The sequence below is a fragment of the Triticum aestivum genome, chromosome 7A, assembly GCF_018294505.1.
Source record: "Triticum aestivum cultivar Chinese Spring chromosome 7A, IWGSC CS RefSeq v2.1, whole genome shotgun sequence".
Taxonomy (NCBI): domain Eukaryota; kingdom Viridiplantae; phylum Streptophyta; class Magnoliopsida; order Poales; family Poaceae; genus Triticum; species Triticum aestivum.
Window position 1 is genome coordinate 205,556,579 of NC_057812.1, and position 13,146 is coordinate 205,569,724.

At 45.5% G+C, this 13,146-nt stretch overlaps 1 protein-coding gene across 3 annotated transcripts; it reads right to left on the minus strand.

Moving 5' to 3' along the window:
* Window positions 1–241: 241 nt before the first annotated feature.
* LOC123150653 (cyclin-B1-1) lies at window positions 242–4,321 on the minus strand. 3 transcript variants are annotated; one of them, XM_044570483.1, is made up of 8 exons: window positions 3,622–4,321; window positions 3,403–3,522; window positions 3,019–3,249; window positions 2,745–2,924; window positions 2,176–2,258; window positions 1,101–1,175; window positions 582–639; window positions 242–457 (listed from the first exon to the last, which is right to left on the minus strand). In XM_044570483.1, the coding sequence occupies exons 1-8, from the start codon at window positions 3,850–3,852 to the stop codon at window positions 296–298; spliced, it is 1,140 nt and encodes a 379-aa protein (XP_044426418.1). In that variant the 5' UTR covers window positions 3,853–4,321; the 3' UTR covers window positions 242–295. The 3 variants fall into 3 exon arrangements, with proteins under 3 accessions (XP_044426418.1, XP_044426419.1, XP_044426420.1); XM_044570484.1 differs by having other exon boundaries at window positions 574–639; XM_044570485.1 differs by having other exon boundaries at window positions 557–639.
* Between the last annotated feature and the right edge of the window lie 8,825 nt (window positions 4,322–13,146).

A 13,146-nucleotide genomic window follows, 5' to 3' on the forward strand; every position in this document is an offset into this window, starting at 1 on the left:
TCTATATTTTTTTCCTATGAATTTTGTGTCGGCTTCATGGGCCAAGCCCAACATTGCAACCTTTTTTATTGTTGGCCCGTGGCCTTTTTAATACATCAATTTTCTAATTTCGGCCATATATATTGGAGCCGGGCCCACTAGTCACACAAGCCCCACATCATAATCTCATACATACTGCTCAAAAATTCATAATCTCATATATTGGTCCCACACGTGAGATAATTCAACATCACTCAGATTATGTTGGTAAGTGGATCCCACTAATCAAGTTTCCATTTGATAATTTTTTAAATCACTATTTCAAACAAAACAAACATAATTTATCAAATAACACTAGATCTATTACAATGTCACAATCTCTACAGCCTATTACAGTCAAACAGAACAAACAAATCTCTGGCATCACAGCTTCGCACTTGGCTTCATGGCTTTGCACTTCAAATTTGTCTTGGCGCTCCTATAAAAGAGTGAACACAAAGACTTCCAGCATTAGTGTACTGCTACTGGTCAGAACCAAACAAATGCAATGGCAACAGTAATGTAAGTAGGAAAGTACTAGAACAAAGGCTCTACAAGTATACTTCCGCTTTCTTCACTTTCAGGTTGGAGCTCTTGTTTGTAGAGGCTGAACAAAGGCATCTAACAATAAACAAAAGGAGTTAGAACAGAATAAAAACAAACATACAAAGCATCTAGAGACCGAATCATGAAGCATATGTACATCTAACATGTAACAGTAACAACCACAAGGAGCACACAACACAAGAGACAAGAAAGCAAAAAATGACACCAACACGGACAGAATGGTTCTAGATGTTGAACGCAAAAAATGATTCAATCTCAGATGGTTCATTGAGCATGCACAAATGACTTAAGATAACAGGACATATGTTCTACACTAATTTTATACGAATCATTATCAATTACAACAAACTCAAAACAAAATACCATAGCTTCTGTATCACATAGGGAATCGACACAATAATACTCCCTTTGTCCCAAAATAAGCATCTCAAAACCAAGTAACAGAAAAAAATGGGATAGACCAAAGACTTATCTAACTGGAGAAGATATTGTTGTTGCGGTTGTAGCACAGTGACCTCATGACTAAGAATGTGGTACCATGGCCAGGGTTGATACGCTCCAGCGAGGTAAGCATCATGGCTTCATCAGGTCTGCGAGAACAACCAATCAAAATTTGGATCAGCAAGCATGGAGTGTTATCAATGTTGGAGCATTAAACTAGCAATGAACAGTTCTACTTCTAAATTGAACCATCATGTTAAACCAACAACAAATGTATGGAACAACACAATGTATAATTACCAATATAAACAAGCCATATAAAAATGCCAAGTTACAGAAACTGCATCACAAATATGATTTGCCATACACCAACAACAGTAGTACAAAGGTGTTCGAGCGTAACATGTGAACAGACATATTCTACGAAACTAGTCAAGTTGAGGGAACCACAACTAGTAGATATGACAATAACAGTAATACCAATTGTAGTAGTAAGTATACAGTTCTGTAAAATGAGTAGGTAACAAAGCCTCAAAAGTATGCAGTGGACAAACTGGCAATCTATTAGTCCAGTATTTGATATACATGTCGCAGCAACTACATTATGCAAACAATAAAGTACCAATTAGGAGTGCTGATACAGGAGACAGAAGACAAATTTGCCAGTGGGTTTTAGTAGCTGAAGCTTAGAAGTCAACCACTTAGTCCACTAACTAAACTAAGGACCAATTCAATCAGCAGCAGATATATAGCTACCAAACCATATTTTGCAACAATAAAGTTTGCTGCAGAGGAGTAACAAACAAAAGAACACAAAAAACCCAAAATTGTTCATATGCCATAAACATTTCTTAAGGATCCTTTACTTGTACAATTTGAAGAACTTTCTAATTTGAAATCCTCTTTTATGAGATAAACCATGACTTACAGGATATACATATCCCATGAAAAAAGAGGATATACATAGAACCTGACTGGAGCAGAATGTTGATTTTGAAGAGTTTGCAAGACCGTAAGGTTCTGACAGTCTACTACCATGCCCAATATGTACGACAATGTCTCCTGTATTTGCCTTATCCACCTTATGCTAGAAGGATTGTATGGTTGAAACAGAGACAGCTCAAAGAACAGTAATAATACACGGCCAACCTTGGCATCACTGGGGGACTCGCTTCTCGTGCATTCCTCCTCCGAATTGTTGGGTTTATAGCAGCAACTGATCCGTGTTCGCACTGAAACACACATAAGAAAACATTTTCAGCACATAATTCAGTAAAGATGTCTCTCCCAGAAAACCATATCCCCTACTCTCGAGCATCCAACAAACAAAGAATAATTCTACATATCTGAAGAACGAAAACTGGGATGGTGATAACATCGGAGCCTCCCAATTCTTATCCCGAAAAGGACCCAAGCTACACTCTTAGCTGTAATAAAAATTGAAAAATATAACTGCTAGCCACAGAACTTGCTGAACTTTCTTTCAGCAACATCATTCTAACAATAAGCGACAAATCATAATCAGAGAAGGCTGTAAGAAACAGATATCTTATTCAGAGCCACACAAATTTGCATAGGCTTGTTCAAATTTTGTTTTTGTTACTGCACAGGTATCTTATACAGTACTGAACAACACAGGAGCATCATCCGTGTAACAACCACAGAATTCATCTGCTAGCTGCAATAATAAGAACAATGTAAATGTGAAGTTCTTTTACCTCCTTATCGTGCTTCTGATCGGAGGAGGAGGAGCATGCGACCTTGGTGAAACGGACGAGGAAGACGTAGGGCGTGGGCACCGTCAGGTTCCACTCCAGCATGTTCAGGATGGCCTTCTCCATCTTCAGAATCTGCTCCCGGGTGTATGCGCTGTCGGAGATCAAGATGAAATCATTCACCTGCAAGCGTACGCACACAGCCAGCAATCAGAAACGGACGAACACTGGTCACTGGCGAGTGGAGAAAAGCAGAGGGATTTAGCTTTTTACTTACCTCATGAGCCCAAATCTCCTCGTAGTTGCAGGCGATGAGTAGGGCGGAGACGCCCACCAGCTGCAGCTCCCGCCGGAGCACGGACTGCAGCGACAGGTACATGTCGATGATATACACCGTGAGATACAGCGACTCGGGCATCATGTCGAACTTCTGGTGCACTTCCAGGATCCAGTCGATGAGGATGCCCCACATCTTGGCGTTGATCTCCGCTGGGAGTCCATGTAGTCCCTGGCCCGACACTCATTCCGTAGTCAACAGAGCATGGATGGAAACAACACCTTCATCAGATTCAGAGACCAAGCAGGCAAGGCAGGAGATCACAATGCCTTTTTGCACACTCTAGTACTCTACTACTACCTAAGAGAGCCCATATGTTTGTACCTCGGCGACTTTGTAGAATTTGTAGATATCCTCGATGTAGTCGACGACGGCGAGCTGGTTGTCACCGTCAAGCTTGTCGATGTCCTGGATCGCTGGCTCTTCGGTGATTCTGGCTGCAAACTGGCATTGCAATGGTGGATCAGAATCAGAATCAGATCAGACTCCTTGCACAGGTCTAAGAAGCAAAGTGTTCGACTGTCGACAGGTGAACGCGCGTACCTTGGAGCGCGCCGAGAGCACGTGGCTGAGGACGGTGAACTGCGTGTGGAGGGGGAAGTGAGCCCCCTCGGCCCCGACGGCGTAGAAGAGGTCGGCGCCCTGCCGGACAGCGTCGCCGACAGTGTTCGCCTCGGGCAGGAACGCCCTCGAGGTGGCCACCAGGACGGACGCGGCGGCCGTGACCAGCCCGGCCCGGTACAGCAGCACCCCCCGCACGTCCGCGACGTCCATGGACCGTGGCCATGAGCAGCCGAGCAGGAGCTCCCAAAGCTCTGTCTGTGTGTGCGTATGGATCGGGATGCGGAGCGAGGTGGGAGGGAGGGAGTTCCTGCCGGATCTGGCCACAACATGAGTAGCCCGAGTGGATCTAGGAGAAGAGGGGATGGGCTGCTGGCGATGAGGTTGGAGGTCGCCGGTGTGACTGGAGAAGAGTACGGCGGCGGATTGGGTTGGGCTACGTGGGGGTAGGGATTGGGTTGGGGCAGCAGCGGACTGAGATCTAAGGGAGGGAGAGGGCTAGGTTTGGCAGCCGTGGTGCGTGGGAGAGAAGGGGAAGGACGAGGTTGGCGTCGGTGGGTGAGGAGGACGACGAGGTCGGCGGTGGGTGGGAGAGGACGGGGAGGAGGTGGATCAGGAGGGGCCGAGGACAGGGAGGAGGAGGTGGCGGCGGCGAGGAGATTGGGAGGAGGGAGGAGGGGTGCGATGGGGGGAGGGGTTTGATCTAGGGTTGGGGTGCGTGGGGTATCTCTTTTTCTTTTTTGTTTCTTTTTTTCTGTAGATAGATGGATGGATGGATGGATGTGGGATGGGAGATGGATGGATGGATGGACGACATGTCATCGATCTGTGGGAAGAGCCTTGATTGGTTCAGAAAATTAGTGATTTAAAATAGTTTCTAAGTACTAAAAATAGGGGAACTTTGTGAAGCAACTATCAAAAAATTTTGCAAAACGGCAGAACTAAATTTTTCACTCAAGTTAGACCCCATTTTTATGGATAATCACCGGTTTGCATGCATTTTTTATCTTTCTAGATATTTTTGATCATTTTCTTGTGGCCAAAATGGTTTTTTTGTGAAGGACCTACTAAATAATTCTTGCAAAATTGGACCAAATCATTTTTCTAAAATACTAGTCCATATTTAATGCACAATTGACCAAATGGTTGGGTGTAAAAAGTTTTGATCCACCTCTGGTGAAAAGGACAAATTTCCGCCAATTCACTTGGAAGCGGGTCAAATTTGAACTGCGGCTGCCGAATAGTTTGCTATTTATTTTTTCCAAAATTCATTTATAGATAAAAAAGTATCTATTTAATCAGAGAAACATCAAAAGTTTTCCAAGATTCAACCACTAGCTAGGAACGGTCAAGCCCGCCGTTTTGACCGCATTTTGAAACGGGCATAAAAAATTCAAAAAATCAAAAATTTGGAAAACCTTCGCATTGTGTCATTATATGTGACCAAGTTTCTAGGAAAAATAATAAACTTGTAATACGGAAATTATTTTTAAAAAGTGTTCTCAAAAACGAGCTGTCATGCGTGAAGATTCATGGCTTTCAAGCCAAATGTTCAATCTTATGGCCACATTCATGGCATAGTTTGTTCAAATGATCTCATATTGTGCAAAAGGGTGCATCTTGGAATGGCAAACAATGTTGCCTAAGGAAGTTTTCATTTTCTGTGCACGGAAAATTAATTTTCCATTTTCCGAGTGCCCCAAATGAGGTTTTTTTGTGAAGGACCTACCAAATAATTCTTGCAAAATTGGACCAAATCATTTTTATAAAATACTAGGCCATATTTAATGCACAATTGACCAAATGGTTGGGTGTAAAAAAAAATTATCCACCTCTGGTGAAAAAGACAAATTTCCGCCGATTTAGGTGGAAGCGGGGCAAATTTGAACTGCGGCTGCCGAATAGTTTGCTATTTATTTTTTCCAAAATTCATTTATAGATAAAAAGTATCTATTTAATCAGAGAAACATCAAAAGTTTTCCAAGATTCAACCACTAGCTAGGAACAGTCAAGCCCGCCGTTTTGACCGCATTTTGAAACGGGCATAAAAAATTCAAAAAAAATCAAAAATTTGGAAAACCTTCGCATTGTGTCATTATATGTGACCAAGTTTCTAGGAAAAATAATAAACTTGTAATACGGGAATTATTTTTAAAAAGTGTTCTAAAAAATGAGCTGTCATGCGTGAAGATTCATGGCTTTCAAGCCAAATGTTCAATCTTATGGCCACATTCATGGCATAGTTTGTTAAAATGATCTCATATTATGCAAAAGGATGCATCTTGGAATGGCAAACAATGTTGCCTAAGGAAGTTTTCATTTTCGGTCCACGTAAAATTCATTTTTGGTCCACGTAAAATTCATTTTCCATTTTCCGAGTGCCCCAAATGAGGTTTTTTTGTGAAGGACTTACCAAATAATTCTTGCAAAATTGGAACAAATCATTTTTCTAAAATACTAGGCCATATTTAATGCATAATTGTCAAAATGGTTGGGTGTAAAAAGTTTTGATCCACCTATGGTGAAAAAGACAAATTTCCGTCGATTCAGGTGGAAGCGGGTCAAATTTGAACTGCGGCTGCCTCATAGTTTGCTCTTTATTTTTTCCAAAAATCATTTCTACGTACATAAGTATCTATTTAATCAGAGAAACATCAAAAGTTTTCCAATATTCAAGCACTAGCTAGGAACGGTCAAGCCCGCCGTTTTGACCGCATTTTGAAACGGGCATAAAAAATTCAAAAAAAAACAAAAAATTGGAAAACCTTCACATTGTGTCATTATATGTGACCAAGTTTCTAGGAAAAATAATAAACTTGTAATACGGCAATTATTTTAAAAAAGTGTTCTCAGAAATGAGCTGTCATGCGTGAAGATTCATGTCTTTCAAGCCAAATGATCAATCTTATGGCCATATCCATGGCATAGTTTGTTCAAATGATCTCATATTATGCAAAAGTGTGCATCTTGGAATTCCAAACAATGTTGCCTAAGGGAGTTTTCATTTTCTTTGCACGGAAAATACATTTTCCATTTTCCGAGTGCCCCAAATGAGGGTTTTTTGTGAAGGACCTACCATATATTTGTTGCAAAATTGGACCGGATCAATTTTCTAAAATACTAGGCCATATTTAATGCACAATTGACAAAATGGTTGGGTGTCAAAAGTTTTGATCCACCTCTGGCGAAAAAGACAAATTCCCGCCGATTCTGTAGGAAGCGGGTCAAATTTGAACTGCAGCTGCCTCATAGTTTACTATTTATTTTTTCCAAAAATCATTTATAGATACATAAGTACCTTTTTAATCATAAATACATTGTTTGGTGGTGATATGTCGAGGTTTGGGCGGTGGCCGAGGCCCCCAACTCTAGAGCGCGTAAATTCGCATGCCCGCCGCGTGGTCACCGCGTGACCGTGGCGTTGCCATGTGTTCTGGGCAGCCTAGGCATGTCTAGTGGGTTGGGCACTCCCCAGGTAGGTGCTAGGAAGAAAACTAGAACATAATATTCTCACGACCGATCGATGCTCAAACATGAATTAGTAGCCAAGTGTTTGATTAGCGGTACGGGAAATGTACATGGCTAATGGGCGTGAGTTTTGGCTGAGGATGATCAGTTACTAAGAAGACCGTCTTCACAAATTTTTAGCTCAAAAGGAGGAGCCTAGGTGGTACTTGCTTTGCAAACTACCACACTGGACATAAATACGAATGTTGAAGCTCGGCTCAAAATAATGAATGGATTGAGCTGGCATTTGATGGAGGATGGTTATTTGGGCATAGGAAATCACTGTAGAAAATGGATACTATTTGGACATGCCAAAGTGGTACTTCCTTCACAAATTGTTGTTATGAACAGAATAGGAAAATGAATATTTTTGAATTATTTTTGAACTAGACAAGGAAGGTTTTTACATATTTGACGAAGATATGACCCATATAATTTATGAGATTTTTTTTGGGAATTTTGGGAATGACAGAAATATAGGTTGCTTCACAACCTAGGGCAAAAACTGCCATATGGACATGACACATAGGCAAAACTGATGAGGTGGCGCCTAGTCATAGCAACCCACCACAATTTACAAGGCTATGACCATCTATATTGGTCGTTGACAACTAGAAATAAGGCAGCAGACTAGCGTTGTTTGCTTTATGACCATTTCATGTAAGGAAATTACGATCTTTCTGACCAAAATGGTCGTAATGGTTTAGGGCTTGGAGCCCCCCGAACAGCTTTTGACCAATTGGTCTGAAATGGTCATAGATCTATGACCATTTCTTCCAGGGTCACCAACAGAAGGTCACTAGTTAACATATTTCTTGTAGTGTGCGGATGACCTGCCAATGCTTGACCGATTACGTAAAGGAGGCCTTCCACATGTTGATGCATTTATCGATGATGATGATGATGAGCAAGTCATTACTGATAGTGATGATGATGATGCATTTATTGACCCCGAAGCATATATAGATGATGAAGATTAATATTATAGTTCATGTTAGGTATTCCATTTTTTATGTTCATGATGATGATACACTTAAATTATATACACATTATTATTCATGTCAGGTATTCTTTTTTAATGTTGTACTAATTTCGTTTACTCTTTGTCATTGCAGGTGTTGATAGATGGTGGGCACGGCTCGAGAGAGCTCCGAGGCTCCTTCCTCGGTGCGTGGTGGGAGGGGTAGTTCCATTCCACCCCAGACCCTCCGGAGAGTGCTACATCTCAGTATGCAGACACCACTGGCGGTCGCTTCTTCTTTGGACAGGAGCGGTCGGGGGGGAGAAGAAGGGGAAGGCTAGTAGAGGTGTACATGGCGGCGGGAGAGGTAGGAAGGCTGCTACTACGCCTCCCTTGCCGACACCCTCAGCTGATTCACCTGACCACAGGACTGCTCCGTCTGAGATGGAGCCACTTGAGGTGGACCCGTCTCGGACCCCGGTCCATGAGCCTCGGGCCGATGAGCCTTCGCCTCATGAGACTCCGGTCCTAGAGGCTCCGTCCGACGAGACTCTGGATCAGGCTATGTCGCAGCCGAACTGATTAGGGGACTGGTCGGAGTCGAGTGGCCATGCTGATGGTGGCGAGGGTGGCTATAGTTCTGATAGCTATAGTGAGAATGGTACAAAGATCCCGCCCACCCCAGCGACCCCTGACCAGAGGTGGTTGATTACGCCTGATGGGGGGAAGTAAGTGTATTTACTCTTTTTTAACCTTTTGCCTTCAGTTTCTTCGAATATCTAATGCATTAGCCCTGTCATACTGTAGGTCTTGGAAACATGGTCATGGTGTCTGCAGGCCCAACACAGTCCTTGGTGTGATTTGTCACCAGAGCTTCCCAGGGTGGGTCACATTGCTCGATGAGGTCCAGGTTCCAGAGCTAGGAATGACCTGGGAGCACTACTTGGCTGCCCCGGCCCCGCCATGGGAGAGGATCGACGGTGTCGAGTGCCACACGGTGGCCGATGTTGTGATCCAGACGTTTTGGGTAATTTTTCCTCTCTCGTCTATGTTGTGTTTTCTTGTTTGATTGGCAACCCTAGTGATTGTATTAATCCGTGTTTTCTTGTTTGATTGCAGACCTTCTATAGGTGTGATGAGGTACAGGAGGAGGTTGCGGCTCGGGTTATCGACGTCGAGTGCAGGCGCCTACTTCAAAACTGGCGGAACGGGGCTCGGACGCAGGCTATTCGAGACTACTTCGCCTCGACTGGTATTAGGATGTCCAAGTCGAAGTGCCGCACAAAGTATTTGAGTAAGGAGAAGTACATGAAGGTAATTACCTATTGTTCAGGCCTTGTACTTAGTTTCCTTGATTTGATTCGTAGGCGTAGCGCTCAAATTTCTCTTACTTAACTTAGGTGCCCCTGAGATGGTGTGTGGATAGGCTGGATTGTTGGGAGGAGTTGGTGGATGAGTGGTGCTCTCCCCAATGGCTATCCACCCACAACAATGCAAAGGATCGGCGTGGCAAAATGAGCTATGTGCCACATCATCAAGGCAGCGTCAACCTATATCAGTACGGGAATAACTGGGTATGTGGTTTGCTTCATGATTCATGCAAATTCATTCTTCAAGCTAGCTTGAGGCCTTAACTAATACTTTGTTCCTCTCTTTTAGGCGCGACAACAACAAGACGGATGTGCCAGAGCTGTTCGACCTCTATGCCATGGCCCATAGTGCCCCGTATAAGAAGGCCAAGGCATTCTCTGAGTCTGATATCGATGATCCAAAGAACTTCACCAACCGCGCCTCCCACAACAAGCTCGTGAGGTACAGAGACGAGGGGAAGGCGAGGAAAGGGCCGGACTTTAACCCGAGCCAGCCTATTGATCCAGAGCTGGTGATGATATCTGGTGGCGGGAGGTACCATGGCTTGTTAGCCATTGGGGATGGACTGATACGTTGTACTAGCACTCTCCCACTGATCAAGAGGCGCCAGACGAGCTCCGATCTGGAGATAAGGCCTCATCCATGGCCAATGAATCTTGAAATCAAGGTTAGTTATACAGAATCAGATACCTTTCCTCCATTACATTATGTGTGCGGCCGTCGATGATTACAATGCTAAAGAGGAGTGGTGTTGCATGCTTCTATTGAGGAAGAGAGAGCGAAGACCCAGGAGCTTCCGGCGGAGGAAAGGAGGCAGGCGGCGGAGAGGGAGAGGGAGATTGTGGAGAGGACGGTTAGTCTTTTGGAGGAGGAGAGGAACCGGAACGACTTGGCTAACCGGGCCATATACAAGCTCTTCGCGGTAAGTTTCTTCTGCATATTAGCTAAATCATGCATGTAATGTTCCTTTCATTAGTAACTAATATGACTGACTCGTCAAAACCAAATGTGCAGTCCATGTGTGAGAAGAACGGTCAAACTCCTCCGCCGATGCCAATCATTGCTCCGGCGGGCACGGTGAGTTTCATTTGAATGGACATTACTTATTAGTCTTCACATTTGAGTTGCATCATGCTAACGAGACATTGCAAATGATCTTTAATTTTGTGCAGCATAACTCCCGACAAGCATCCACGTCTGCCACTGGCGTGAGCAAGAACCCTGATCCTCCTCCGTCTGCCACTACCGCAAGCAAGAACCCCGATCCTTCACCTACGGGTTCACGGTAAGTTTTCCCTAGTGCTTTGCTTAACAAATGCATACTTAGCTTAAGAAATGACCTATTTAGCTCCAAAATGACCTATTGTCAGTGTTAAACCGGCGGATCTCGGGTAGGGGGTCCCGAACTATGCGTCTAAGGCGGATGGTAACAGGAGGCAGGGAACATGATGTTTTACCCAGGTTCGGGCCCTCTTGATGGAGGTAAAACCCTACGTCCTGCTTGATTAATATTGATGATATGGGTAGTACAAGAGTAGATCTACCACGAGATCAGAGAGGCTAAACCCTAGAAGCTAGCCTATGGTATGATTGTATGTTGTCCTACGGACTAAAACCCTCCGGTTTATATAGACACCGGAAAGGGCTAGGGTTACACAAGGTCGGTTACAAAGGAGGAGATACACATATCCGTATTGCCTAGCCTGCCTTCCACGCCAAGTAGAGTCCCATCCGGACACGAGACGAAGTCTTCAATCTTGTATCTTCATAGTCCAACAGTCCGGCAAAAAGATATAGTCCGGCAAAAAGATATAGTCCGGCTGTCCGGAGACCCCCTAATCCAGGACTCCCTCAGTAGCCCCTGAACCAGGCTTCAATGACGATGAGTCCGGCGCGCAGTATTGTCTTCGGCATTGCAAGGCGGGTTCCTCCTCCGAATACACCAGGGAAGAATCTGAATACAAGGATAGTGTCCGACCCTGCAAAATAAGTTTCACATACCACCGTAGAGAGAATAATATTTCCACAAATCCAATTTGCTGATTTGTTTTGGCAACACGGCATTATGCCATGGCCCGGTGATTATTCGAACCATTTCCTTTAACTAGCCCTGCACATAACGCGAGGTAGTTTTTTGACACGTCTTGTCAAAGCAGAGATCGTGTCCCCTTATCACGGGATTCTCATCAATACGGGCATGGGTAACCCAACCGCGCCATCGATTACGATGCTTGGGGGATAAGCGAGTTTTACCAGGCTAGTGGGGACGCATAGTTTCGTCCGCCCATATAAAGGGATAAGGGTTCACCTTTTCATCCATGCCTTCTTCCTCCTTTGCTCATCCATTTTCGCACACTCAAGCTCCAGCGCCCAAGTCCGCACTTCCCACCTCAACCCTCTCCAACCATGTCCGAAGCGGGAGGTAGGTGGATGGTCTCCTCCGTCACGGAGGGATACATCAAGAAGCTGAGGAGAGCCGGATACCTGCCCAACGACATCGCCCACCGGCTCCCAGATGAGGGGCAGCTCATCCCCACCCCCAGGCCCCATGAGAGGGTAGTGTTCCTTACCCATTTCCTCCGCGGACTAGGATTCCCTCTCCACCCATTCGTCTGGGGGCTCATGTTCTACTACGGCCTAGATTTCCATGATCTGGCCCCGGACTTCATCCTCAACATCTTGGTGTTCATCATCGTGTGCGAGGCCTTCCTCCGCATCAACCCCAACTTCGGCTTATGGCTGAAGACCTTCAATATCAAGCCGAAGGTAGTGAGCGGCCGCCAGGCGGAGTGCGGAGGCGCCATGGTGGGCAAGATGCCCAACGTCACATGGCTCGAGGGCTCCTTCATGGAGACCATAAAGGGGTGGCAATCGGGGTGGTTCTACATCACCGAGCCACGTAACCCTAAATGGGCAGTGGCCCTCGAGTTCCGATCTGGCATCCCCACGCGGCTCACCTCCTGGCAAGAGTTCAGTCCTGCTTGAGCAGATCGAAAGCTACGCCCCTGGCCATCAGGTCAGGTTTGGAAGCCTAAACTACACGGCTGACATCCACGGGGACTTGATCTTCGACGGATTCGAGCCACAGCCAAGCGTGCCGCACTGTCTCGATGGGCATGATATAGCTTTGCCACCGAACAACGCCTTGGAGGCCGCACACGCATCGGTTCCGACCATTGATTCGGAGCCTACTGCACCGATCGAGGATCAGCGGTTGGACGCTGCCTCAGGGGCTGCGATCTCAGAGGCGATTGAGCCGAACTCTAGCCCCGCACTCCGCATGGCCCGTGACTCTGAGGATCCGGATTCCTCCCCGAGCTCCGAGCCCCCCACGCCTCTGCCGATCGAATCCGATTGGGCGCCGATCATGGAGTTCACTGCCGCGGACATCTTTCAGCACCCGCCCTTCGGCGACATCCTGAATTCTCTAAAGTCTCTCTCTTTATCAGGAGAGCCCTGGCCGAACTATGGTCAGCAAGGTTGGGATACGGACGACGAAAAAAATTCAAAGCCCACCCACCACCCACTTCGTGGCCACTATCGACGACTTAACCGACATGCTTGACTTCGACTCCGAAGACATCGACGGCATGGACGACGATGCAGGAGACGAACAAGAACCAGCACCTGTAGGGCGCTGGAAGGCCACCTCGTCATATGACATATAT